The sequence below is a fragment of the Heterodontus francisci genome, chromosome 4, assembly GCF_036365525.1.
Source record: "Heterodontus francisci isolate sHetFra1 chromosome 4, sHetFra1.hap1, whole genome shotgun sequence".
Taxonomy (NCBI): domain Eukaryota; kingdom Metazoa; phylum Chordata; class Chondrichthyes; order Heterodontiformes; family Heterodontidae; genus Heterodontus; species Heterodontus francisci.
In genome coordinates, this window is record NC_090374.1 from 130,941,570 (window position 1) to 130,969,265 (window position 27,696).

General features: G+C 43.7%; 1 protein-coding gene across 1 annotated transcript in view; it reads right to left on the minus strand.

Annotated features, from left to right (window-relative positions):
- Positions 1-250: 250 nt before the first annotated feature.
- LOC137369250 (A disintegrin and metalloproteinase with thrombospondin motifs 19-like) overlaps positions 251-27,696 on the minus strand; it is a 593,631-nt gene continuing 566,185 nt past the window's right edge. Inside the window, exons 22-23 of the mRNA XM_068030172.1 lie at positions 20,869-21,046; positions 251-1,529 (exon numbers count right to left, since the gene is read on the minus strand). Coding sequence (XP_067886273.1) covers positions 1,378-1,529; positions 20,869-21,046 — 330 coding nt within the window. The 3' untranslated portion in view covers positions 251-1,377. The remainder of the gene's footprint in view (positions 1,530-20,868; positions 21,047-27,696) is intronic.

Sequence of the window (27,696 nt, forward strand, 5' to 3'; positions counted from 1 at the left end):
ACTTCATTCTGATCCAGGGCTTGTGCTTCCCTATGGGAGTGGCAGGGTGCCATTCCAGTGGGACACATGCCTCTGTTGCACCACCACAGTTGAGAGCACCCAGCCAGTGGTCAGCTGAGGCAACAGTGGCAGATGGAAGTTCGCCCCATCACATTTCTGGTAACACAAGAGTGTCGCCCAAGTCTTTTACCCGATTTCTTTCATATCCAAAGCATTATGCAGTTTTTGCTTGATTTTTTTTCCCTCCTCTCAAATGTTTAAATAAAACATTTTATTTAAAACGAGTTTAAAAACACAGAAAATGCTGGAAATACACAGAAAGTCTAACAGCATATGAAAAATTAAAAAGCAGACGACTATTTAGGTGCAGACTCTGGACTACAGCCTCTGTTCAGATGTTGCAATGGCCTGCTGCGTATTTCCAGCACTACTTCTAATTTTCAGCATTTGCAGTGTTTTTTAAATCTCAATTAACCCTGATATTTAGCAATGTACAAACAAGGGATCAGAGTTGAACAAAGTAGGGCTCTGGGGAAGAGTCATATCTGACTCGAAACATCAACTCTGTTTTTCTCTCCATAGATGCTGCCAGACCTGCTGAGTATTTCCAGCACTTTCTGTTTTTATTTCAGATTTCCAGCATCCACAGTATGTTGCTTTTAGAAAATATCAAACCTTGTGTAAGTACCCATGCACTGCATATAGAAATTAATATTCAGAGTTAAAATTCATAGAATTTTATTCTCAGTATTTAGTGAATGAAAAGTTTAGCTGCTGTATGTGAACAATCACAATGTTCCATTCTGCACTGCTTTACAAAATTCTAAAGATAACCTGCTAATAGTGAAATTTTTACAATAATGTGATTGACATTTATTCTTAGACTGTAGAACCTTAGACAATACCTGAATGATGCAAAAGTAATTCAGTGTTGCACTCCACAGTGTTTTACTCTCAAGTCACTGTTTTTCAAGCAAATAACATTGGCACCATTGAATGCATAATAAGAACTTCAATATTTTGCTACAGGCTTTCCCTACAGTCTTTGAAACGATTACAGTGAGTGTTAACTTCAGTTCATGTCTTCATGGATAGCATGACATGAGTCACCTATGCATGGTCTACATTCTGATAGTTGTCAAGTTATCATTTTGCGACGAATGGACCCATCTTAGATATAAAAAGCTAAAATATCTAGATTTTGAAAACCACTGAACAGCACTCCAAAAAAAAATCTTGGTAAACAAAAATAAATTAAAATGAATAAATTATACCTAATACATCAGTACCTTGGTCTAAACAAGTTGTAGTCCTGTAATTTCATAAATTAGGTTGTACTTATAAAAAATAGGTTTGGTGCTGATGTGAAAGAAGATGTCAACTCTTATGCTGTAGCTTTTGTGCATAGAAGTCTCTACAGGTCTCACAGCAGCGCTGATACCATCTCATGTCCTGACAGAGGTTAGTCTCTCGTATTATTTTGCAATACACTTGCCACTGGTCCTTCAAACATTTGAATGTCAAAGCAGCTATTTAAACAAAAATTAAAAAAAAGAAAATCAGTTACATTAAGAATGTCCATTTTATATTTCAAACTTTCCTTTGAATCATTAACCCATTCCTGGGCTTCTGCCCCTGGATTTCTTCCACTTCCCTCCTGGAGGCATTGACTTATGCTGATGCACATTTTGATGGATAACAGTTATCCTCAAGTATTTCTCATCAGTAGGCAGTACCCAGTAGCTTTGACAGCAAGTATAAGCAGGTGATTCGACCATGGGCAGTAACACAACCAGGGCTTTTCTCACTTGACATCCACACACCTGCACATTTCAACAGGAGCCACTAGATAGTGATCAGAAGCAGGAATCTGAGCCATGTCCCGAATGCTCTCCTGCTAAATGGACAGAAGATTGAATGAATGTGGGACCGTCTTGGTCCCTGTAACTAGGCACAGCAATGGGATGCTTTATATAGTTCCTATAAACATGGTCCCAGTTCTGCTTCAATATTATTGAATTGAAAACAGTTTAAATAAGTTTATTATTCTATTAGGCTGTGTGCTCAAACTTAGGTGTAAGCTTAGATGATATCTTATCCAGCTATTTAGTAAACATACATTTAAGATTTAATTACACACAGTGTTTAAAATGGAAGTACTCTAGATGTTCCTATTGTTTGTGTGCAAGATCTGTGTCCAGCAATACAGTGCAAGAGCCTTGGCTATGTTTTGGATAAACTGCAACTAGCAATATCTGTGATATTTCTGCCATTTAATAGGAATACTAGAAACCTGCAAGGCAAGAACTCTATGGCTAAAATTATACGCCCCCCCCCCCCCCCCCCACACAGGAGCGGGCTGGTGGTGGGGTGGGGGGCCGGGGGTGCGGTAGTCATAAATTGAGTGGTAGGAGGGGGTTTCCCGACGCCTTCCCACCCCCGCTGAAATTTTACCATGTGTGGCGGCGACGAGAAATGGCCCGCCCGCCCCAGGCCAATCAAAGCTCTTAAGTGGCCAATTAACTGCCACTTAAGGACCTCCTCCTGCCTCCACTGGTATTTTACCAGTGGCTGGCGGGCACCTTAGGCCCCACAGAAGGTAGATGTGGTAGATAAGGGCATATCTATGGATGTTATATATGGACGTGCAGAAGGCATTCAACAAGGTTTCACACAACAGACTATTAACAAAAATGAGATTGGATGGAATGGAAACAATCTATTGGCTCAAATAAGGAATTGGTTAGGAGGTGTTAGGAGGTATGAGAGTCGGAATAATGGGATCTATACTGAGGCGTCAGCTTTTTGCTATATTTATAAATGACTTGGATGAAGGAATTCTTCTTTTGGGCCTCCTTATCCCGAGAGACAATGGATACACGCCTGGAGGTGGTCAGTGGTTTGTGAAGCAGCGCCTGGAGTGGCTATATCTCCGATGAAGGAATAGAGAGCTATATATCCAAGCTTTCTGATGACACTAAGGTAGCATTGTAAATTGTATATAGTCGGAAGCAGAAAGTTGCAAAGGGACATTGACAGATTAAGTGAGTGGGCAAAACTGTGGCAAATGGAGTTCAATGTGGGGACGTCTGAGGTCATAGGATCATAGGAAATAGGAGCAGGAGTAGGCCATTCAGCCTGTCAAGGCTGCTCTGCCATTCGAACAGATCATGGCTGATCATCTACCTCTATGCCATTTTTCCCCATATCCCTTGATGTTGTTAGTATTCATCAATCTATCGATTTCTGTCTTGAACCAGTTCAATGACTGAGCTTCCACAGCCCTTTGGGGAAGAGAATTCCATAGATTCACCACCCTCTGAGTAAAGAAATTCCTCCTAAACTCAGTCTTAAATGGCTTGCCCCTTAATCTGAGACTGTGTCCCCTTGTTCTAGACTCACCAGCCAGAGGAAATATCAACCCTGTCACACCCAGTAGGAATTTTGTAAGTTTCAATTTTGTAAGTCATTCACTTCGGACCAATGAAAGTTAGATTAGAACATTTTCTCAATGGCAAGAATCTAGGAACTATAGATAAGCAGACAAACTTAGGGTTACATGCTCAGAAATCAATAAAAGCCACTGGAAATGTACAAAAATAATTAAAAAGTCTAATGGCCTTTATCTCAAGAGGGCTGGAATACAAAGGGGTGCAAGTTATGTTACAAATGGATAGAGCTCTGGTTCGACCCCATCTGGAGTACTGCAATCTGTTCTGGGACTGCACCTTAGGAATGATGTAATAACCTTGGAGGGGGTGAGGCACAAATTCATCAGAATGATACTGCGACTAAAAGGGTTAAATTATAAAACAGGTTGCAGGGACTAGGGTTGTATCCCCTTGAATATAGAAGATTAATGACTGATGTAATTGCGATGTTTAAGATGATCAAAGGAATTGATATGGTACATAGTGATAAAACTATTTCCTCTGGTGGGGGAATCTAGAACAAGGAGGCATAACATTAAAATTAAGAGCTCGACTATTCTGGGTTGATGTCAGGAAGCACTTCACACTAGCAGTAGTGAAAATCTGGAATTTGCTCCTCCAAATAGCTGTTGAGGCTAGGTCAATTGAAAATGTCAAAACTTAGAGTGATAGATTTTTGTCAGGCAAGGGTAATAAGGGGTTCTGGAACTGAGACAGGTCGATGGAGTAAAGATACAGAACAGCCATGATCTGATTGAATGGCTTAATGAGTGCAAGAAGCTCAATGGCTTGCTCCTGTTTCTATGATCCAGAAAGGCTAGACAGGACAAATAAATAGTTTGCATAAATTCTGCTTAGTTCAAACACACTGGTGCAGCCTGATAGATTAATCTTTGACAGGACTGAAATATTTACTTACCGTGCAGCCTGATATTATACACATTTCTTAAATATAGTGGTTTATTGTATTCATTGTGCCAACTTGGTACACAATTACTTTTAAACTGGAGTTTTTAACAGGAAACATACATAGAAAAAAAATTATACTGCTTAAATAGTCCAATTTATGAAAGCAATTATCACGTTGCTGAAAAATTCCATTATACAGTGTAGCAAAATATGCCACACAAACAAGAAATGCTGGAAATACTCAGCAGGTCTGGCAGCATCTGTGGAGAGAGAATCAGAGTTAATATTTCAGGTCAGTGACCCTTCATCAGAACAGGGTCACTGACCTGAAATGTTAACTCTGCTTCTCTCTCCAGATGCTGCCAGACCTGCTGAGTATTTCCAGCTTTCTTGTTTGTGTTTCAGATTTCCAGCATATTCAGTATTTTGCTTTTATTTTAGCAAAATATGCCTTTTGGCAAACTGAGCTTCCACGCTGAATGTGCCGAATGTATTCTGTTAGCCTATGTTATGATACTACCTGGTATGATTTAGTCCATTGATATTGGTTTGCATAACAGCTGACAGCTACCTGCTGTTTAACTGCAAAATCACAGGTCAGATATTGCAAAAGATAAATAATGAAGAACGTGTTGGTGTAAATTTTCACTGGCTCCACCTGGTAGAAAAAGGGTCGTAGTGCCCTGAAATTCATGTGGAAAAGCTCACCGCCTCGTTCCTTCTCCCAATATGGACAACATCGCCCTGGACTTGATGGGCCAAATGGCTTCCTTCTGTGCTGTAAATGATTCTTGAAAGGGGCTTACCACTGGGCGGCTGTAGCACTTGCCTGAAAATCAGGGTCCAATGATGTATATAAAACCCTGACTGCCATTTTTGGGAACAGGTGTGCCGAGTTGCATAGCACATGCTCTGCCCAGTTACTCAGTGGTACAGCTGAAGAAGACAAGGAGTGCTCTGCCAAACCCCACAAAAATAATCTGGTGTACTGCGGGTTTTCTGCCTGCCTGTCAAAGCATTGCTTTGGGTGCTTGTCACGAGGACATTCTTGTGCTAACCCAGGAGTTAGGCTGTGTGCAACCAATAGGTTTACAAGGACCTAGGCCAGTTGAGAGCTGATGTGAGTCCCCGTACTGGGCTTTAATAAGCAATAAATTGCTTGACTGCTTGAATTTCCTTTCGTTGCTCCGGATCCACTGCCATCTGTCAAAGATAAGGTAGCAGAGCAGCAGCAACCCTGAGGAAACTACCGATATTAATTGCCATTCAAATGCAGACAAATCAAACCATACACTTGACCAGTATTGCTGTTGTTACACAGTATTTCTGAAAGATTCATCTTTATAGCAATAATTCTCAAAATATTTTGGTTGGAGGACCCCATTTCAAACGGGTTAGTAATCACAGACCCCTCCATCTAAATTATCCTGTATAATACCGGTTATATGAACGTGCTGCATGTAGAGTGTTTCAATAATGCTTTTAGGAAAACAGGTATTTACTTACAGGTATCAGTGAGATGGATCGGTCTGATTTTCACTGCAGAGACTATCTATTCTTGGTGTGATGTTTGACAATGACAAATCATTCTGGATAAAAGCCAACATTTCTTGTTTTACTGGGAAAAGTGGATGGAATTACAGAATGTGGTCCCCAAAAGACCCATAAAAATCCCACGTAATTGGAAACAGCATTTGATTTATTCAGTCAAGTAAAGCAGTGGCCCTGCAGAGCACGGGGAGAGCAGCTGAAAGATGGTTTGACATGAGTTTGACAGCTTTGTATGTTGCCTTGAGTAACATGGCACCAATGCAAGAGGCTGCAGACTCGATTAACTTTTGCCACATCACCTCCGCAAGGGGCTTTTAAACAAAAAGCTCTGGCTCTTAGCAGCAGCAAGCAGTCCTGACAGGCTACATGGTGGCAAGATGAGATCCAAGCCCGAACAACGGCACCCTGGGCGGTCACTCACATTGTCTACCATAAGGCTGTCGCTGCTTGGTAAGCATGTTCATATTATTCTGCAGACCTCTGGAAAGCCTCAACAGACCGCCAGGGGTCCATGGACCCCAGTTAGAGAATTGCTGCTTTATAGTCAGTACTCAGCAGATGAGACTGCATTGGTGGAGAGAGAAACAGAGTTAATGGGGGGAATTCTAACCTGCATGGTGGTGCAGGTTTAGGTGTACTTGCAGAATTAAAACATCGAAAAATACCAATGCGTTGGAAACCGGACATGATACTGCTGACTTCTGCATTTAACCGGAGTGTGTTCCAAGGTGCGCGGGAAATCCCTGTAGGACAGGCAGGTAAGCAATTATAATATTCAAAGTGGCAAGTGAATGAAGGTTTAACCCTGCATTCTGGAGAAAATACAGTGGGGATTGACAGGACTGTGTAATTGACAGGCTGGAAAGCCTTTCAGTACTGAAGTATGACAGCTGCTTCCTTGCCTAAGTGAAAGGCTTTTGCTCATAGGACTTGTTCTGAGAGTGTGCTTTCACTGTTTTGGAAGTGATTTCCAACGTTTTGAAGGTCATTTCTGCTATCTTGGACTTTTTTGATTTTGATGCACTTCTCAACTGTCAGTCATCACTGCAGCATAAGAGCAGCTTACACAGCTCTACCTTGGACCTCTGAGGAGGAACAAGAGGAGCAGCACCAGCAATAGCAACAGAACCAGATGCTCAGGAGCAGCAGCACCAGCAGCCTTGAACTCAGCCTTTACCTGCACCATGTAGCAGAGAGGTCCAGTTCAAAGGAGGAAGTACCCCCAACACAGTGTTTACAGAGAGATGATCAGCTTTCTGGACATGTTGGAGTAGCAGTGCCTCAGGAGGCTCAGGCTTTTGTGACAGGTCGTTGCTTACATCTGCAGCTTCTTGGAACAAGATCTCCTAGGGCTAGTAGGTAGGCACACATTGCTAGTGGCTGCCAAGGTCATTACAGCCCAAAATTCCTTCACCTCTGGCTCTGTCCAGGGATTTGCTAGTGACACCTGCAGGATTTCACAATCTGTTGTGCACAAGAGTATCTCCTAGGTGGCCGATGCCATGTTTGCCGGGGCTGTCACTTACGTCCACTTTGACACTCATGAGGTCAGTCCGACACAGAGGGCTCTCGGAGTTGATGCAGTGGCTGGACTCCCACAGGTACAGGGAGTTATAGACTGCACAGATGTGGCTATCAAGGCACCCTTGGATCAACGAGCCATCTTTGTCAATTGGAAGGGATTCCACTCCATCAATGTTCAGCTGGTATGCAACCACTGTAAGGTATTTAAGCATGTTTTTTAAAAATTCGGTCATGGGATGTGGGCATTGCTGGCTAGGACCATTTATTTGCCCATCCCTAATTGCCCTTGAGAAGATGTTGGTGAGCTGCCTTCTTGAACCGCTGCAGTCCATTTGGGGTAGGTACATCCACAGTGCTGTTAGGAAGGGAGTTCCAGGATTTTGACTCAGCGACAGTGAAGGAACAGTGATATAGTTCCAAGTCAGGATGGTGTGTGGCTTGGAGAGGAACTTGCAGGTGGTGGAGTTCCCATACATCTGCAGTCCTTGTCCTTCTAGATAGTAGAGGTTGCGGGGTTGGAAGGTGCTGTCTAAGGAGCCTTTGTGCGTTACTGCAGTGCATCTTGCAGATAATACACACTGCTGCCACTGTGCCTTGGTGGAGGGAGTGAATGTTTGTGGATGGGGTGCCAATCAAGCGGGCTGTTTTGTCCTGGATGGTGTCGAGCTTCTTGAGTGTTGTTGGAGCTGCACTCATCCAGGCAAGTGGAGAGTATTCCATCACACTCCTGACTTGTGCCTTGTAGATGGTGGACAGGCTTTGGGGAGTCAGGAGGTGAGTTACTCACCGCAGAAATCCTAGCCTCTGACCCGCTCTTGCAGTCACGATTTTTATATGGCTACTTTATATGGGTTCTGGTCAATGGTAACCCCCAGGATGTTGATAGTGGGGGATTCAGCGAGCATAATGCCATTGAATGTCAAGGGGAGATGGTTAGATTCTCTCTTGTTGGAGATGGTTATTGCCTGGCACTTATGTGGGGTGAATGGTACTTGCAGCCCACTTAGCAGCCCAAGCCTGGATATTGTCCAGGTCTTGCTGCTTTTCGACACGGACTGCTTCCGTATCTGAGAAGTCGCGAATGGTGCTGAACATTGTGCAATCATCAGTGAACATCCCCACTTCTCGCCTTATGATTGAAAAAAGGTCATTGATGAAGCAGCTGAAGATGGTTGGGCCTAGGACAGTACCCTGAGGAATTCCTGCCGTGATGTCCTGGAGCTGAGACGATTAACTTCCAACAACCACAACCATCTTCTTTTAAAGAACAAAGAACAAAGATAATTACAGCACAGGAACAGGCCCTTCGGCCCTCCAAGCCTGCGCCGATCCAGATCCTCTCTCTAAACATGTCGCCTATTTTCTAAGCTTCTGTATCTCTTTTCTTCCTGCCCATTCATGTATCTGTCTAGATACATCTTAAAAGACTCCATCGTGCCCGCGTCTACCACCTCCGCTGGCAACGCGTTCCAGGTGCCCACCACCCTCTGCGTAAAGAACTTTCCACGCATATCCCCCCTAAACTTTTCCCCTTTCACTTTGAACTCGTGTCCTCTAGTAATTGAAACCCCCACTCTGGGAAAAAGCCTCTTGCTGTCCACCCTGTCTATACCTCTCATGATTTTGTACACCTCAATCAGGTCCCCCCCTCAACCTCCGTCTTTCTAATGAAAATAATCCTAATCTACTCAACCTCTCTTCATAGCTAGCGCCCTCCATACCAGGCAACATCCTGGTGAACCTCCTCTGCACCCTCTCCAAAGCATCCACATCCTTTTGATAATGTGGCGACCAGAACTGTACGCAGTATTCCAAATGTGGCCGAACCAAAGTCCTATACAACTGTAACATGACCTGCCAACTCTTGTACTCAATGCCCCGTCCGATGAAGGAAAGCATGCCGTATGCCTTCTTGACCACTCTATTTACCTGCGTTGCCACCTTCAGGGAACAGTGGACCTGAACACCCAAATCTCTCTGGACATCAATTTTCCCCAGGACTTTTCCATTTACTGTATAGTTCACTCTTGAATTGGATCTTCCAAAATGCATCACCTCGTATTTGCCCTGATTGAACTCCATCTGCCATTTCTCTGCCCAACTCTCTAATCTATCTATATTCTGCTGTATTCTCTGACAGTCCCCTTCACTATCTGCTACTCCACCAATCTTAGTGTCGTCTGCAAACTTGCTAATCAGTCCACCTATACTTTCCTCCAAATCATTAATGTATATCACAAACAACAGTGGTCCCAGCACGGATCCCTGTGGAACACCACTGGTCACACGTCTCCATTTTGAGAAACTCCCCTCTACTGCTACTCTCTGTCTCCTGTTGCCCAGCCAGTTCTTTATCCATCTAGCTAGTACACCTTGGACCCCAAGCGCCTTCACTTTCTCCATCAGCCTGCCATGGGGAACCTTATCAAACGCCTTACTGAAGTCCATGTATATGACATCGACAGCCCTTCCCTCATCAATCAACTTTGTCACTTCCTCAAAGAATTCTATTAAGTTGGTAAGACATGACCTTCCCTGCACAAAACCATGTTGCCTATCACTGATGAGCCCATTTTCTTCCAAATGGGAATAGATCCTATCCCTCAGTATCTTCTCCAGCAGCTTCCCTACCACTGACGTCAGGCTCACCGGTCTATAATTTCCTGGATTATCCCTGCTACCCTTCTTAAACAAGGGGACAACATTAGCAATTCTCCAGTCCTCCGGGACCTCACCCGTGTTGAAGGATGCTGCAAAGATATCTGTTAAGGCCCCAGCTATTTCCTCTCTCGCTTCCCTCAGTAACCTGGGATAGATCCCATCCGGACCTGGGGACTTGTCCACCTTAATGCCCTTTAGAATACCCAACACTTCCTCCCTCCTTATGCCGACTTGACCTAGAGTAATCAAACATCTGTTCCTAACCTCAACATCCGTCATGTCCCTCTCCTCGGTGAATACCGATGCAAAGTATTCATTTAGAATCTCACCCATTTTCTCTGAGTCCAAGCATAACATTCCTCCTTTGTCCTTTAGTGGGCCAATCCTTTCTCTAGTTACCCTCTTTCTCCTTATATATGAATAAAAGGCTTTGGGATTTTCTTTAACCCTGTTTGCTAAAGATATTTCATGACCCCTTTTAGCCCTCTTAATTCCTCGTTTCAGATTGGTCCTACATTCCCGATATTCTTTCAAAGCTTCGTCTTTCATCAGCCGCCTACACCTTATGTATGCTTCCTTTTTCCTCTTGGCTAGTCTCACAATTTCACCTGTCATCCATGGTTCCCTAATCTTGCCATTTCTATCCCTCATTTTCACAGGAACATGTCTCTCCTGAACGCTAATCAACCTCTCTTTAAAAGCCTCCCACATATCACATGTGGATTTACCTTCAAACAGCTGCTCCCAATCTACATTTCCCAGCTCCTGCCGAATTTTGGTATAGTTGGCCTTCCCCCAATTTACCACTCTTCCTTTAGGACCACTCTCGTCTTTGTCCATGAGTATTTTCAAGCTTACGGAATTGTGATCACTATTCCCAAAGTAGTCCCCTACTGAAACTTCAACAACCTGGCCGGGCTCATTCCCCAACACCAGGTCCAGTATGGCCCCTTCCCGAGTTGGACTATTTACATACTGCTCTAGAAAACCTTCCTGGATGCTCCTTACAAATTCTGCTCCATCTGGACCTCTAACACTCAGCGAATCCCAGTCAATGTTGGGAAAATTAAAATCTCCTATCACCACCACCCTGTTGCTCCTACATCTTTCCATAATCTGTTTACATATTTGTACCTCTATCTCACGCTCGCTGTTGGGAGGCCTGTAGTACAGCCCCAACATTGTTACCGCACCCTTCCTATTTCTGAGTTCTGTCCATATTGCCTCACTGCTCGAGTCCTCCATAGTGCCCTCCTTCAGCACAGCTGTGATATCCTCTTTGACCAGTAATGCAACTCCTCCACCCCTTTTACCTCCTTCTCTATCCCGCCTGAAGCATCGATATCCTGGGATATTTAGTTGCCAATCATGCCCTTCCCTCAACCAAGTCTCAGTAATAGCAATAACATCATACTCCCAGGTACTAATCCAAGCCCTAAGTTCATCTGCCTTACCTACTACACTTCTTGCATTAAAACAAATGCACCTCAGACCACCAGTCCCTTTATATTCATCATCTGCTCCCTGCCTGTTCTTCCCCTTAGTCACACTGACTTCATTATCTAGTTCCTTACAGGCTTTTGTTACTACCTCCTTACTGTCAACTGACCTCAATTGGTTCCCATCCCCCTGCCACCTTAGTTTAAACCCTCCCCAACAGCGTTAGCAAAAGCACCTCCAAGGACATTGGTTCCAGTCCGGCCCAGGTGTAGACCGTCCAATTTGTAATAGTCCCACCTCCCCCAGAACCGGTCCCAATGTCCCAAAAATCTGAACCCCTCCTTCCTGCACCATCTCTCAAGCCACGCATTCATCCTGACTATTCTTTCATTTTTACTCTGACTATCACGTGGCACTGGTAGTAATCCTGAGATTACCATCTCTGAGGTCCTACTTTTTAACTTGGCTCCTAACTCCCTAAACTCTGCTTGTAGGACCTCATCCCGTTTTTTACCTATATCATTAGTGCCTATGTGCACAATGACAACTGGCTGTTCACCCTCCCCCTTTAGAATGTTCTGCAGCCGATCTGAGACATCCCTGACCCGTGCACCTGGGAGGCAACATACCATTCGGGAGCCTCGTTTTCGACCACAGAACCGCCTATCTACTCCCCTTGCAATCGAATCCCCTACGACTATAGCCCTTCCACTCTTTTTCCCGCCCTTCTGAACAGCAGAGCCAGCCACGGTGCCATGGACCTGGCTACTGCTGCCTTCCCCTGGTGAGCCATCTCCCCCAACAGTATCCAAAACGGTATACTTGTTTTGGAGGGAGATGACCGCAGGGGACTCCTGCGCTGCCTTCCTGCTCTTTCTCTGCCTTTTGGTCACCCATTCCCTTTCTCCCTCAGCAATCCTAATCTGCGGTGTGACCAATTCACTAAACGTGCTATCCACGACCTCCTCAGCATCGTGCATGCTCCAAAGTGAGTCCATCCGCAGCTCGAGAGCCGTCATGCGGTCTAACAAGAGCTGCAGTTGGACACACTTCCTGCACGTGAAGGAGTCAGGGACATCAGCCGTGTCCCTGAGCTCCCACATTGAGCAAGAGGAGCTTGACACGGGTCTGAGATCTCCTGCCATTTTTAATCTTAAGCTTAACCTAGTTAAATGAAAAAGGAACGAAAAGTTTTTACCAATCACAATAAAACCAGAGAAATCGAAAAAGCCTTACCTTATAAACACCCCACTGAGTCCTTTTTTTTTTGGTTAGAGGAGGAGGGCGGGTGGGAGACACGACAAGTGTGGTGTCTCGGGTTCAGAAACCGCCCAAATATATAGTGTTTTACTTACCCAGCAGCCCCCTGGCCTCCGCCGAAAAACAAAAGGAAATTAAATTTACTTTCAAACTGACCTTCCCAGCTGCTCACTCGCTCACTCTCTGCTCCCGAAAAAGCTGCTGCAATGAAAGGAAAGTTATTTTAAACCGCCCAAATATATAGTGTTTTACTTACCCAGCAGCCCCCTGGCCTCCGCCGAAAAACAAAAGGAAATTAAATTTACTTTCAAACTGACCTTCCCAGCTGCTCACTCGCTCACTCTCTGCTCCCGAAAAAGCTGCTGCAATGAAAGGAAAGTTATTTTAAACCGCCCAAATATATAGTGTTTTACTTACCCAGCAGCCCCCTGGCCTCCGCCGAAAAACAAAAGGAAATTAAATTTACTTTCAAACTGACCTTCCCAGCTGCTCACTCGCTCATTTTGCGCTAGGTATGACTCCAACTAGTGGAGGGTTTTCCCCCTGATTCCCATTGACTCCAGTTTTGCTAGGGCTCCTTAATGCCACCCACGGAAAAATGCTGCCTTGATGTCAAGGGCAGTCACTCTCACCTCACCAGTTCTGGGGGTGCTCTTCAGTATGCACCAACAAGGGTGTCCAGAATGGTAGTGGTCTGATGCGTCTTGCATAGCATAATGCAGCAGAGAGGACTGGAGCTGCTGGAGGAGAAAGATGATGACCAATGTCCCCTCTAAGCTGCACAGCTGCGCAGGTGTACACAAGAAAAATTTAAAGGGGCCATGAACTGAAGCAAATCCTCATGACTTCATTACAGCCTTGGTTCAAACATGGACAAAAGAGCTGAACTCAAGAGGTGAGGTGAGAGTGACTGCCCTTGACATCAAGGCAGCAATTGCCTGAGTATGGCATCAAGGAGCCCTAGCAAAACTGGAGTCAATGGGAATCAGGAGGAAGACTCTCCACTGGTTGGAGTCATACCTAGTGCAAAGGAAGATGGTTGCGGTTGTTGGAGGTCAATCATCTCTGCTCCAGGACATCATGATTGCTGAATCCCCCATTATCAACATCCGAGGGGCTACCATTGACTAGAAACTTAACTGGAGTAGCCATATAAATACTGTGGCTACAAGAGCAGGTCAGAGGTTCCTGCAGCGAGTAACTACCCCCCTGACTCCCCAAAGCCTGTCCACCATCTACAAGGCATAAGTCAGGAGGTGGAATACTCTCCACTTGCCTGGATGAGTGCAGATCCAACAACATTCCAGAAGCTCGACATTTTCCAAGACAAAGCAGCCTGCTTGATTGGCATCCCATCCACATTCACTCCCTCCACCACCAATGCACAGTGGCAGCAGTATGTACCATCTACAAGATGCACTGCAGCAACGCACGAAGGCTCCTTTAACAGCATCTTCCAAACCCGTGACCTCTACCACCTAGAAGGACAAGTGCAGCAGATGCATGGGAACACCACCACCTGCAAGTTCCCCTCCAAGCCACACACCATCCTGACTTGGAACTATATCGCCGTTCCCTCACTGTCGCTGGGTCAAAATCCTGGAACCCTTCCTTACAGCACTGTGGGTGTACCTACCCCACATGGACTGCAGCGGTCCAAGGCGGCAGCTCACCACCAGCTGCTCAAAGGCAATTAGGGATGGGCAATAAATGCTGTCCAAGTCAGTAATGCCCACTTCCCATGAACGAATAAAAAAAAAAAAATCACCCTGTACTCCAACAAAAAAAAAGAGAGGTTGCATTGATGATGATCACTCCGTACCTTTGGAGGAGGATGAGGAACCTGAATTGGCCAGGATCCCTGCAGCTGTTTTCATAGATGCCATAGATTCCTACAATAGACACATATAGGCAAGATTCCACTAACCTGAGGCTGTAAAACCATATGCAACACCAATGCTGAACCCACTGGGCCACCCCACCCAACAAAAAGCATTCCCACAGTCACTAATCCTTCCAACTCATTGAAATCCCATTACCTGTCTTCTGCTCTGGTCATATTGTTTTCCTCAAGGCTGATGGCCACCACTTGGCACATGAGAGGCAACAATGGAGATGTCTGGACAATAGAGACTTGAAATAAAGATCATGATTCATTTACATGCCAGTAAAATTGACAGTGACAGAATTGTAAACACCCAAGCTATGCCACTTGTGAAACTACAAAGTATTTCCCTTCCTTTCTCTATTACTTCTACACATTGTTACCCCTGTGGCTTCAGCAGAATTAGAGGCAGGTTCATTCCCCTGCTCTAACAGCTGAGACGTTTGTGATCGACGTCTTCTGGGTTTTGTGGTCCTTCACGGCCCTGCCAAAGACTGCCCCAACTGTGCCTGGAGTTTAGTCCCCATTCCATGTGCCCTTTTCCCTTCTTCTCTCTCATGGACCATCAGTACTTCCCTGCTAGCCAAGAACTGCAGCGCATTTCGCTCTACTTCAGTGAGGCACTGATTGGTCAAGGCGAGGCTTTCCTCCATCCTATTTAAATGGGCAGGCTGAGTCATTGGTCAGGGCCAGCATTTACTTGATTGCCTGCTGCATCTGATTCTCCATGCAGGTGGCCACTCTTTTCATGGAGGTGGATATCAGTGCTAATACCTGAGACATCATGGCACTCATCTTACAGATGGATTTCTCCATTCTCTCTCCAATGGTGCACAGTGCCTCTGGAAACACTGACAGAACATCACACATTTTCTGCTGCTGCTCCAGAATAGTCCTTCTCATGGATGAACACTGAGCGGGCCACTGAGAATCTGCCACCAGCTGAGCAGAGCTTAGTGTGTCCTGTGCCCTCTGACTGACACTCTTCACTGCTGTCCTTGACTCCAACGCTTGCTGCTGCTCACTTGTGATGTGTGGCTCACCGTATGACAACATAGCATCCTACTCTGGAGGTCCCATCGAGGTGTGTGCATCTGAGCATTCGGAGGGTGTGCATGAGTTGTGTGACGGTGCTTCCTCTGAGTGCCCGACCTCCTCTGAGAATACCTCAGCCTCCTCCTGCACCAGCTCCTGTGTCACAGGGAAATGAAAGACAAGAATTAGAACTGACAAGGTGAAAGGGTTCAGTCATCGTAGTGCAGATGATCATATTTCAGTTACTGGTGACATCAATTCAACATGACTGATTTTTATGTGCCATTTGGTTCTATGACGTCTAGTTCTGTTACCAGGAATCTGGGAGACCCCCATTCCTCCATCTCTGATGCCATGCACATCGCCACTCTTGTGACCTCCATCACCTCCTCCTCTGCAGTGCTCAGAGTAACAATTACTGGAGGGCCACCCATACCTTTCTGCCTCTCCCTGGAGTTCTGAGCTGTCTTTTCCTGCAAGGAAACAAAACAATGAGCGTGAATAATTGAATGTTTTGAGAGGATGGAGGGACAGCATTTGTGGAGGGTGACTGTGAGAAATGGATGTGAGAAGGCAATAAGTTGAAGATAAGAGTCAGTGGTTCAGATGGGGATGTGAAAAGGTGCCTCGAGAGAGAGGAATGGGTGGAGTAGCAACGTGTGCTGCTCTGAGGAGTAGTGTGCCTTCTCCGCTGCGAACGGGTCTAAATATTAAAATTCTGCCCAATGTTTCAGGTTGATGACCTTCATCAGTTCTGTTTCTCTCTCCACAGATGCTGCCTGACCTGTCGCATATTTCCAGCATTTTCTGTTTTTATTTCAGATTTCCACCTCCATCAGTATTTTGATTTTTATAGTCACGTCATTTCAAGATCTGTGTTACCTTACTGACACATTTCTACATCTGTAATACATTCTTAAATGAACAATATTTATCCTTACATAAATATACATCTTGCTTAAATGCTTCTTAATAACTTCAGTGAGTAAAGAATGTGACCTGTTTATAGTCAGCTTTTTACAATAATTTTTGAGTATACAATAAATGCCATTTGAAACCAGAAAAATCCTTCGTCTTTTTTTTTGTTTAAATTTGATTATTTTACTGGTTTGTTGTAACACAATGACATTTACAATTTAAATATGTGAAATCTAAAATTCACGATTCTTTAAATGCCATGACTACGAAATTTGTAAAATTTGGCCGTGAATTTATACAGGGCTGAGAACTTATTGTGAGATCTTTGACTGGTAACTAGGACATTTGCAGTATGTCAAAGATTTTGTTTGTAAATGGATAGCTGCATTGAACTGTGTTTTATGAGACATAGCCATCTCACTGGGTAGGTCCCAAGTTTGATCTCTAGGGATAGAGATTCATCTGGGCCCAGGTTTAAATTGGTACTTGGGGCTCACTAACGTTTTTCTGTGTGAAGAGGACGAATGTCAGACGCTTGTCTCAGCTGAATGTAAGCCCTGGGAGTGAGGTTAGAATGGGCAATGAGGATGATTGCAAGGACAATGAAGTCAAGGGAGAGCTCCTACTGGCTCTGTGGGAAAGTTTATTAAAATAAAAATCTTTAAAAAAAATCTTATCTTTAGTTTGTGACCATTGCTTAGGCTGCTGAAGAAACCTAAATGATGCAGGGCCAATGTCGGCCCTGCTCATTGCTGTCCAATTTCTGTGAGGGGACCAAAAACAGTTGACATGCTCCTTATTTTTAGGTGGCCACCAGGAATGCCTGAAAAATGGTTTGACATAGTTTTGGGCATTTTATCCAGGTCCAAATTATACCAAACCCCAGTCTGAATTAGCTAGTGCTGGCCCAAGTGACAACAGGGATATTACAATTGGCTTCAGTGTCTGCAGACTAAGATAAAAATCAGGCAGGTTTCCTGGTCCCAATTGCCATCCAATGACACCAGGTGGAAATTGCTCATGGGTAGGCAGTGCATGAAAATAGGATTGCATTCTAGAGGACAGGGTAGCAGGGTCATTTGAGACCTCAGGGGTGGTCATCCCTGCCCTTTTGCGAGTTGCCCCACACTCAGATAAGGGTTTCATGCTCAGGGTTACGAGCCATGGCAAACATGGCGGAACTAGCAAATTTTTGGTGGTAATGGCGGAACAACTAGAACCTCGAGCCACAACATGCGTGCAAATTAGGAGCAGGAGTAGGCCATTTGGCCCCTCGAGTCTGCTCCGCCATTTGATAAGATCATGGTTGAGCTGAACGTGGCCTCAACTCCACATTCCTCTCTGCACCCCCAACCCCTCCCCAATAACACTTGACTCCCTTGTCTATCAAGAATCTATCCCGCTCAGCCTTGAATATATTCAATGACCCAGCCACTGCTGCTCTCTGAGGACGTGAATTCCACAGAATAAAGACCCTCCGAGAGAAAAAATGTCTCGTCATCTCTGTCTTAAATGGGAGACTCCTTATTTTTAAACTGTGTCCCCTAGTTCTAGTCATGCCCACAAGAGGAAACATCCTCTCAGCATTTACCCTATCAAGTCCCCTCAGGATCTTATATGACAATGGCTGCTTACAGGCGGAGGATCTTTCGGGAAGTGGACTTACGGACATGCGAATTAGGAGCAGGAGTAGGCCACTCAGCCTTAGTCATAGGGTTATACAGCACAGAAACAGGCCCTTCAGTCCATCGTGTCTGTGCCGGCCATCAAGCACCTACCTATTCTAGTTCCATTTTCCAGCACTTGGCCCATAGCCTTGTATGCTATGGCGTTTCAAGTGCTCATCTAAATACTTCTTGAATGTTGTGAGAGTTCCTGCCTCTACCACCACTTCAGGCAGTGCGTTCCAGATTCCAACCACCCTCTGGGTGAAAAAATTTTCCTTCTCCGCCATTCAATAAGTTCATGGCTGAACCGATTACTCCAAATTCCCGCCTACTCCCAATAACCTTTCACCCTCTTGCTTATCGAGAATCTATATACCTCTGCCTTAAAAATATTCAAAGACTCTGCTTCCACCACCTTTTGAGGAAGAGAGTTCCAAAGACTCACGACCCTCTGAGAGAAAAGATTTCTCCTCATCTCTGTCTTAAATGGGCGACCCCTTATTTTTAAATAGTGACCCCTAGTTCTAGATTTTCCCACAAGAGGAAACATCCTTTCCACATCCACTCTGTCAAGACCCCTCAAGATCTTATATGTTTCCATCGAGTCACCTCTTACACTTCTAAACTCCAGCGGATACAAGCCTAGCCTGTCCAACCTTTCCTCATAACACAACCTGCCCATTCCAGGTATTAGTTGAGTAAACCTTGTCTGAACTGCTTCCAATGCATTTACATCCTTCCTTAAATAAGGAGACCAATACTGTACATAGTACTCCAGATGTGGTCTCACCAATGCCTTGTATAGCTGAAGCATAACCTCCCTACTTTAGTACTCCATTCCCCTTGCAATAAACCATAACATTTTATTAGCTTTCCTAATTACATGTTGAACCTGCATACTAACCTTATGCGATTCATGCACTAGGACACCCAGATCTCTCTGCATCTCAGAGCGCTGCAATCTCTCACCATTTAGATACTATGCTTCTTTTTATTCTTCCTGCCAAAATGGACAATTCCACATTTTCCCACATTATACTCCATTTGCCAGATTTTTGCCCACTCACTTAACCTATCTATATCCCTTTGTAGCCTCATGTCTTCTTCACAACCTACTTTCCTACCTAACTGTGTTTCCTTTAAAGCATACATGAGGAAAGCAACAGGAAACTATCTCATGTTCTTTATCCCTAGTCATATTGCTTATTTCTCATGGAAGTTAAAAAATTGGAGGCTTTGATGAGCCACTGAAAAGGAAAGTGCAGGACCGTGAGGTGTGGAGAAATGAGCAGATCACCTGCCCTTGGTCAGATCACCACTAATACTAGAGGAGGGGTGAAAACTGCACAATAAATGTGTATAATTGGACAGGAAATAAAAAAGCTAGCTTTAAAACAGGTTAATTATTTCCTAAATTTCGGCCAGTGGTGCTTTACCTACATTTTTAAACTGAGGTTTTATTCTACGTAGAGCAAGTTCAGTGATTGAGTGAAGTTTGGTTTCTAATTTACCCAAATGTGTATACATATTAGGACCTGCTAAAATAAATAATTAGAAAGTAAGTCCAACAAATCCTTCATGAGAAAACTTCTATCTTTGTTTATTGTGTCAGCACCCATGTTAATAAAGTAAGCATTTTACTGCGTCATAGCCTAAAACTCTTCCATTTGGCAGTCCCAATAACTATATCTGAGCTCATTGTTTGCTTCTAGTACAGATTTGCCTAAAGGCACTGAAATTACATCAAAATAGCTATGATCTCACATCGCACAGAAAACATGGAAACGGGGGAACAAGAAACTTTTTTAAGAGAAAAAAAAGCACTGTGTAAGTTTAGGAAGCTAGAAAAAAAAAATGAGAGCAGTCTGTAATGTGCACTCTACTGAAAGGTTGCCCCTTTGGCTTCATGGTAAATGTAACAGCAGAATTTGGGTGGGTGGCACATTAATACCAGTCCCAAAGTTTTCTGAGCAACAAGCCACAACCTAGGAGTGTCAAATTTGGGGAGGCAGACTACAATACAGCATGTGGCAAAAAAGTATGCCATAAAATCTAGAGCAAATACATTTTGGTCACGATACACATGAAAACCACATATTTGGTAAAGATGGACTTACTCTGAATTATTTCCAGAGATAATTTGAAAACTTTATGGTGATGCCACTTCTTTTCCTGCCTTCTTATCTATTGACAAGCAAAGTTTGTTGGTCTACATTACAACAGTAACTTCATTTCAAAAGTACATCATTGGCTGTAAAGCACTTTGGGGCATCCTGAGGCTATGAAAGGCACTATATAAATGCAAGTTTTTATTTTCTTTTAAAATGAATGGTACTGCGTGTCAGAAAGAAAGATTGGCATTTTTAAAAATCAGATCACTTAAGAGATAGCCAAAAGTGCTTCAAACACAACAAATTACTTTTGAAGTGCAGAGATCGGCAAATGTAGCACCCACTTTGCGTACAGCAAGGTCAGAAATGAAAATTCATCTGAAAATTCTGTACTATGTTCTTCACTCTACTTCGAAAAATTAAATCCATTAAACTGACAATTGGGATAAATGAATAGCTGGGATGTTGCTACGTACCTAGTCTGGGTGATGTGATCGTGTTCACATTGACTTTTTCATTGCAGGGTTTTAAGTGGCAGGGCCTATAGGCTGCGGGCTTTTCTGATGGGAAACAATCACTTCCATGTCTTCCCGTCACTTTGTGCATACACTGGATTACTCGTGATTGCATTCCTTTTCCGCAGGTAATAGAGCACTGTAGGTAAAGACACAGATATTGTTAGAACATAACCCTTCCAGAACTTGGATACTTCTTTTCAGAGTTGTTTCATTGTGAGGGATACCACTGTTGGTGACAAACATTTTCACTTTCATTTCTGATGGAAGTATGATGTGAGCGTAGATTAAGCCCGTTGTAACAACTGTGTCATGAAAATGTGTGTGGCTGATATGAATGATGAACGAAGAACATGATGCAGGTAATCCAGGTAATTATAGACCGGTGAGCCTGACGTCAGTGGTAGGGAAGCTGTTGGAGAAGATACTGAGGGATAGGATCTATTCCCATTTGGAAGAAAATGGGCTCATCAGTGATAGGCAACATGGTTTTGTGCAGGGAAGGTCATGTCTTACCAACTTAATAGAATTCTTTGAGGAAGTGACAAAGTTGATTGATGACGGAAGGGCTGTCGATGTCATATACATGGACTTCAGTAAGGCGTTTGATAAGGTTCCCCATGGCAGTCTGATGGAGAAAGTGAAGGCGCTTGGGGTCCAAGGTGTACTAGCTAGATGGATAAAGAACTGGCTGGGCAACAGGAGACAGAGAGTAGCAGTAGAGGGGAGTTTCTCAAAATGGAGACGTGTGACCAGTGGTGTTCCACAGGGATCCGTGCTGGGACCACTGTTGTTTGTGATATACATTAATGATTTGGAGGAAAGTATAGGTGGACTGATTAGCAAGTTTGCAGACGACACTAAGATTGGTGGAGTAGCAGATAGTGAAGGTGACTGTCAGAGAATACAGCAGAATATAGATAGATTGGAGAGTTGGGCAGAGAAATGGCAGATGGAGTTCAATCAGGGCAAATGCGAGGTGATGCATTTTGGAAGATCCAATTCAAGAGTGAACTATACAGTAAATGGAAAAGTCCTGGGGAAAATTGATGTCCAGAGAGATTTGGGTGTTCAGGTCCACTGTTCCCTGAAGGTGGCAACGCAGGTAAATAGAGTGGTCAAGAAGGCATACGGCATGCTTTCCTTCATCGGACGGGGCATTGAGTACAAGAGTTGGCAGGTCATGTTACAGTTGTATAGGACTTTGGTTCGGCCACATTTGGAATACTGCGTACAGTTCTGGTCGCCACATTATCAAAAGGATGTGGATGCTTTGGAAAGGGTGCAGAGGAGGTTCACCAGGATGTTGCCTGGTATGGAGGGCGCTAGCTATGAAGAGAGGTTGAGCAGATTAGGATTATTTTCATTAGAAAGACGGAGGTTGAGGGGGGACCTGATTGAGGTGTACAAAATCATGAGAGGTATAGACAGGGTGGATAGCAAGAAGCTTTTTCCCAGAGTGGGGGTTTCAATTACTAGAGGACACGAGTTCAAAGTGAAAGGGGAAAAGTTTAGGGGGGATATGCGTGGAAACTTCTTTACGCAGAGGGTGGTGGGCACCTGGAACGCATTGCCAGCGGAGGTGGTAGATGCGGGCACGATGGAGTCTTTTAAGATGTATCTAGACAGATACATGAATGGGCAGGAAGAAAAGAGATACAGAAGCTTAGAAAATAGGAGACATGTTTAGAGAGAGGATCTGGATCGGCGCAGGCTTGGAGGGCCGAAGGGCCTGTTCCTGTGCTGTAATTATCTTTGTTCTTTGTTCTTTGTACATTTTAAAATGGAGAAAAATTAAATGTATCCAATATATCATATTTATATGTCTTGAGTGACTGATTGGTTCAGTAGCTTTCACACTGGCTTTTCACCTATGGGGCCTGAGCTCAAATCAAGGCCTGACAGTTGGGATGAAAATCTGTGAGTTCCAAATGTTTACATCACATAGGTTTGCACAATCTCAATTCAGTCCTATTGGGCCACCTAAGTAGAGTTGTACACCAACAAGGTGTTAAACAGTGGATGTGGAGGGAGGGAGGTCATGAATGCATTGGAATTGTATTAAGTGCTTACCTAATGAAAGCATATTCTAAAGTGGATTCAGTCACATAATACAGAAGTCCTGATGCAAGTACAATGCTAATCCAAGTTTAACATTTTCCGATCAATTTGTTGTGCACAGTGTAGCAACAAGTTTCAGGTATTTTATACCTGATCTATATTGAGTGAGTTAATTTCAGTTAATTTCACCCAATTGGAGCACATTAGTTGGCTTCAGTACCCTGGGACTAGGGAAGGGATTAACATGGAAGCGCTGTTCCTGCTCTAAAAACCCGACAGCTGTGAAACTGAAACTGATGGCTGTGAGTTTTTCTAAAGTCAGACTTGTCTGGAAAGAAGAAGCCAATGGAAAATTTTTCATTCCTGACATTACTCGTCATGGACCTCAAAATCTTTTACCATGGACGTTCATATACGGACACATTGCCGGCCCCTACTCAGAGGTGGCGGACAGGACACGCTGATTAAGATGCTTTTTTTTTTGCAATTAGCCCATTTTTGCTGTATTATTCAAACTGCACCAAGTTACCACTCTTAAATATATCAAGGAATATTTTTTAAAGCAAAATGTAAAAAAAAATTCTAAAAGTTGTCTGATTGCTCATGGTGGAGTTTACGTTTGGCAATATGCAAATAAGTTTGTGCAGAAACTTTAGGAAAAAAACACTTTTCAAAACTAGCGCAATTTTGGGCACAATTTGCAGCCAGATCGCCCATTGCACTAAAGCAGCAATTCTACCCCCAGGTACCTGTGGCACTGTATTCCAGCGTAAGCCAGCGGTTTTAGGAAAGAAGGGACAAAAAGGGGTGTAAAAATGAAAGAGCAAATTTGTGATGCTTTGATCAGGAGAATTCTGCCATACTAAAATAGTTGCCAAAGTTACTTGTTAATGTTTTGAAGTTGTAATCCAAACACACCATCAACACAGAAACCCTCTCATCGCAGATATTTACAGTGATCAGGCAAATGCTTATCTCAATTCCACTGTATTCACAGTAACAAATTAATTAGGATTTTATATGATTATACATTTTGATTTGGCCCTGGAAGAATTCAAAAACAGGTCACAGAAAATGTCTTCTGGAAACTCTCAAATTACTAAACTCCTATTGTGAGAATTTACAATAAAATGTAGTTGTACTTTAATCAAATCTAAATTAGATAGTGTAGTGTGCATTTCAATTAATTGCTTATTCAAAATAAACACAGTAAAATATCATTTGAATTTGGAACAGTTAATATTGAGGTAAGCTTGAATTTTTAGCAAAGTGAGCAATGTAACACCAACTTCACATTTGCCATCTGATTTTGCCAAAAATATCAGTGAAGGCTGAATTAGTACATCAGATTATACAGATTTCTGATGGTGTAGTTCGAACAATTTAGTAGTGGGATGGGATTAATTGCTTTTGGTTGTAATAAAGCTGTTTGGATCATAGGATGCCGATACATTTAAATTACAACACATTTAGACTGATTAGTCTGTGTCAGTGTTTACCCTCCACACGAGCAAATAGTTGCAATCACATTTCCAGTGCCCATATGCCTTCAACCCTTTACTACTTATCTAATCTTGAATGTTGCCATCACTTCTGCCTTAACCATTAACCCTGGAAGTGAATTTTGCATCCACATAACTCTGTAGTTTCTCCTATCCTCTGTTCTAAATCTGTACATAAGAATGGGGTATTTCTCAGCTGTTTAAGCTCCAGCCCACCCATAAACTTTTCACATGGATCCTTTTGTGACTCAGCTTAAATGGGAGTAATTCTATAATCATTGCATCATATTGTACTGTTGCTCCGTTAATTTACTCCCAATATCTTCTGACTGTGAGCAACGAATTGCACTGCATATAATGACAATGATATTTTGCCATGTAAGAAGGCATTTAAGGATTATTTTTGTATGTAGTAAGTTCACCCATATAACAATTTTGATCAGTGGGATTGGAAGTTGCGCCAATGATGGCAAGCACCAGCAGCTCCATCAGGGTGAGAGCATGCAGTCGTGCCTGTCCCCTGCTGATTTGCTGCTGCCTCTGAATGTGCGTCACCTTGTCCAGCAGGAGAGAGGGAAGCGTGTCAGTGACTGTTGCGCAAGGTGTTTGGGTGATGTGGCTGTCATTGTCGAATAGCTGGCAGTGTGCATAATCTGTGAGCTGTGGGTATGAGGCTTGCAGCAGTGCTCATTGTGTGAAGGTGAGATGAAGCATATGAATGTCAGGTATGGGTGCTGATTGATAGATTGTTGGTAGGTGAGTGAAAAGCAGTGTGGAGACTGGTGGTGCAGTTGATGGGATAAAGGAATTTGAAAATGCATTCACTGACCTTGATCCACCATGTGATGTCATTGAGCTTATTGCGACACTGCATTCAGGTCCTCAAGGTTTGACCCCTGACATTGACTTCCACAGCTATCAGCTCCCAATGCCTGTTCAGCATTTGTCTGGAGGGCCTTGAGACCTCCTGTGGATATAGTATTTCTCTTCTCCTTTCCATCTCCTCCACCAAGGCTTCCAGTATAGTGTTTTGAAAGCTTGGAGCCCACTCTCTCCCATGCCGTGCTGTTCTTCAGTGTTTCCCAGGTCAGAGCCCCTTGCTGCACAACTGTCAGCACCTGCTTCAGTCATACTGCACCTTCCCTTTACGAGGTACAAGTTAGCTTTAAGTGGTGCTAGCCATTCACGATATTGGCTCCTGCGAATGCATTCAGCCAATCAACAGTGCAGGAACAGAGGCGGGCCAGATGAGTGTGGGACTCATTTAGATACCCCATAACAGCCATCACTGAACCTGCTAGTTATCCTGAGGAAGAGATCTGCTGCTTGTGCCAAAGCCTTCCACTTCACCAGAGGAAAGTGAGATGTTACAGGAGAGCTGGAGACCTGGCACACAGGGCAGGGAAGCCCCTTGCTTCATTGATGTTTACCTGGACATAATGCTGAAGGCCGTGAGGGAGAGGAGGAAGGTCCTCTTCTCGAGCGTGGCTGGATGCGGCCACCTCATTGTGCAGCAGGGGCACCCCTCTGTTCAGTGTCATCTCCGCCTCCTCTTCCTGCTCCTCTCTCATGTCCTGCTTCTGCTCCTCCCCTGATGAGCTGTCTCCTTCCAGGGCTTCACCATTCTCAAGGTCCACACCTCTATGGAGAGTGCAGAGGACCATCACAATGACCAAGACTCTTGCAGGAGGGTTGTGGAGGGCACCACTCGACCGGTCTAGGCACCAGAATTACATTTTCAGAAGCCTGATTGCCTGCTCAACAGTCCTGCAGATTGAACTACTTAACTTTGAAACATAATGTAAAATTCTACCATGTTATGGTCACAACCAATGCCACCTGCTCAACAGTCCTGCTGAGCAGGTGGCATTGGTTGTGACCATAATATGATAGAATTTTATATTATGTTTGAAAGTGAAGTAGTTCAATCTGAAGCCAGGGTGTTAAATTTGAACAAAAAAAATTATGAAGGTATGAGGGGCAAATTGGCTGAGGTGGATTGGGAAAATACATTAAAAGGTATGATAGCACATAGATAATAGATAGTCTTCAAAGAACTATTATATAGTTTACAGCAACTATACATTCCTTCAAGGCACAAAACCCCCAAAAGTAAAGGCAGTCAGCTGTGAATAACAAAGGGAGTTAAGGATTGTATAAGATTGAAAGAAAGGACCGATAAAGTTGCCAGAAATAGTAGTAAACCTGAGGATTGGTGGGATTTTTAGAATACAGCAAAGAAGGACCAAGAAACTGATAAAGAAAGGGAGAATAGAAGATGAATGTGAACTGGCAAAAAACATAAAAATGGACTGTAAAAGCTTCTATCGGTACGTAAAAAGGAAACGTTTGGCTAAGACAAATGTGGGTCCAATACAGGCAGAGTCAGGAAAATTTATAATGGGGAATAGAGACATAGCAGAAAAGGTAAATGATAACTTTGTGTCTGTCTTCACTGAGGAAGATACGAGAAATCTCATAAATTAGAGATCCAAGGGACTAGGGAGAATGAGGAATTGAACAAAGTTAGTATTAGTAAGAATGTTGTATTGGAGAAATTAATGGGGCTGAAGGTTGATAAGTCCCCACGACCTGATATTCTACGTCCCAGAGTTTTGAAAGAGGTAGTTATGGAGATAGTGGAAGCGTTGGTGATCATCTTCCAAAATTCTATAGATTCTGGAATGGTTCCTACAGATTGGAAGGTCGCAAATGTCACCCCACCTTTTAAGAAAGGAGGGAGAGAGAGAACAGGGAACTACAGACCTGTTAGCCTGATATCAGTATTAGGGAAAATGTTAGAATGTATTCTAAAGGAAGTGATAAATGGACACTTGGTTATGCCCAATCAGATTATTATTATCCAACATGGATTTATGAATGGGAAATCATGTTTGACGAACCTGTTGGAGTTTTTTGAGGATGTTACTAACAGAATTGTTAAAGGGGAGTTGGTGGATGAAGTATACTTGGAATTTCAGAAGGCATTTGATAAAGTCCCCAACAGGAGGTTGGTTAGCTAGCAAAATTAAAGTACATGGGATAGGAGGTAATATATTGGCATGGATTAAGCATTGGTTAACAGGCAGAAAACAGAGAGTAGGAATAAATGGGTCATTCTCACATTGGCAGGCTGTAACTAGTGGAGTACCGCAAGGATCAGTACTTGGGCCCCAGCTGTTCACAATATACATCAATGATTTGGATGTGGGGACCAAATGTAATA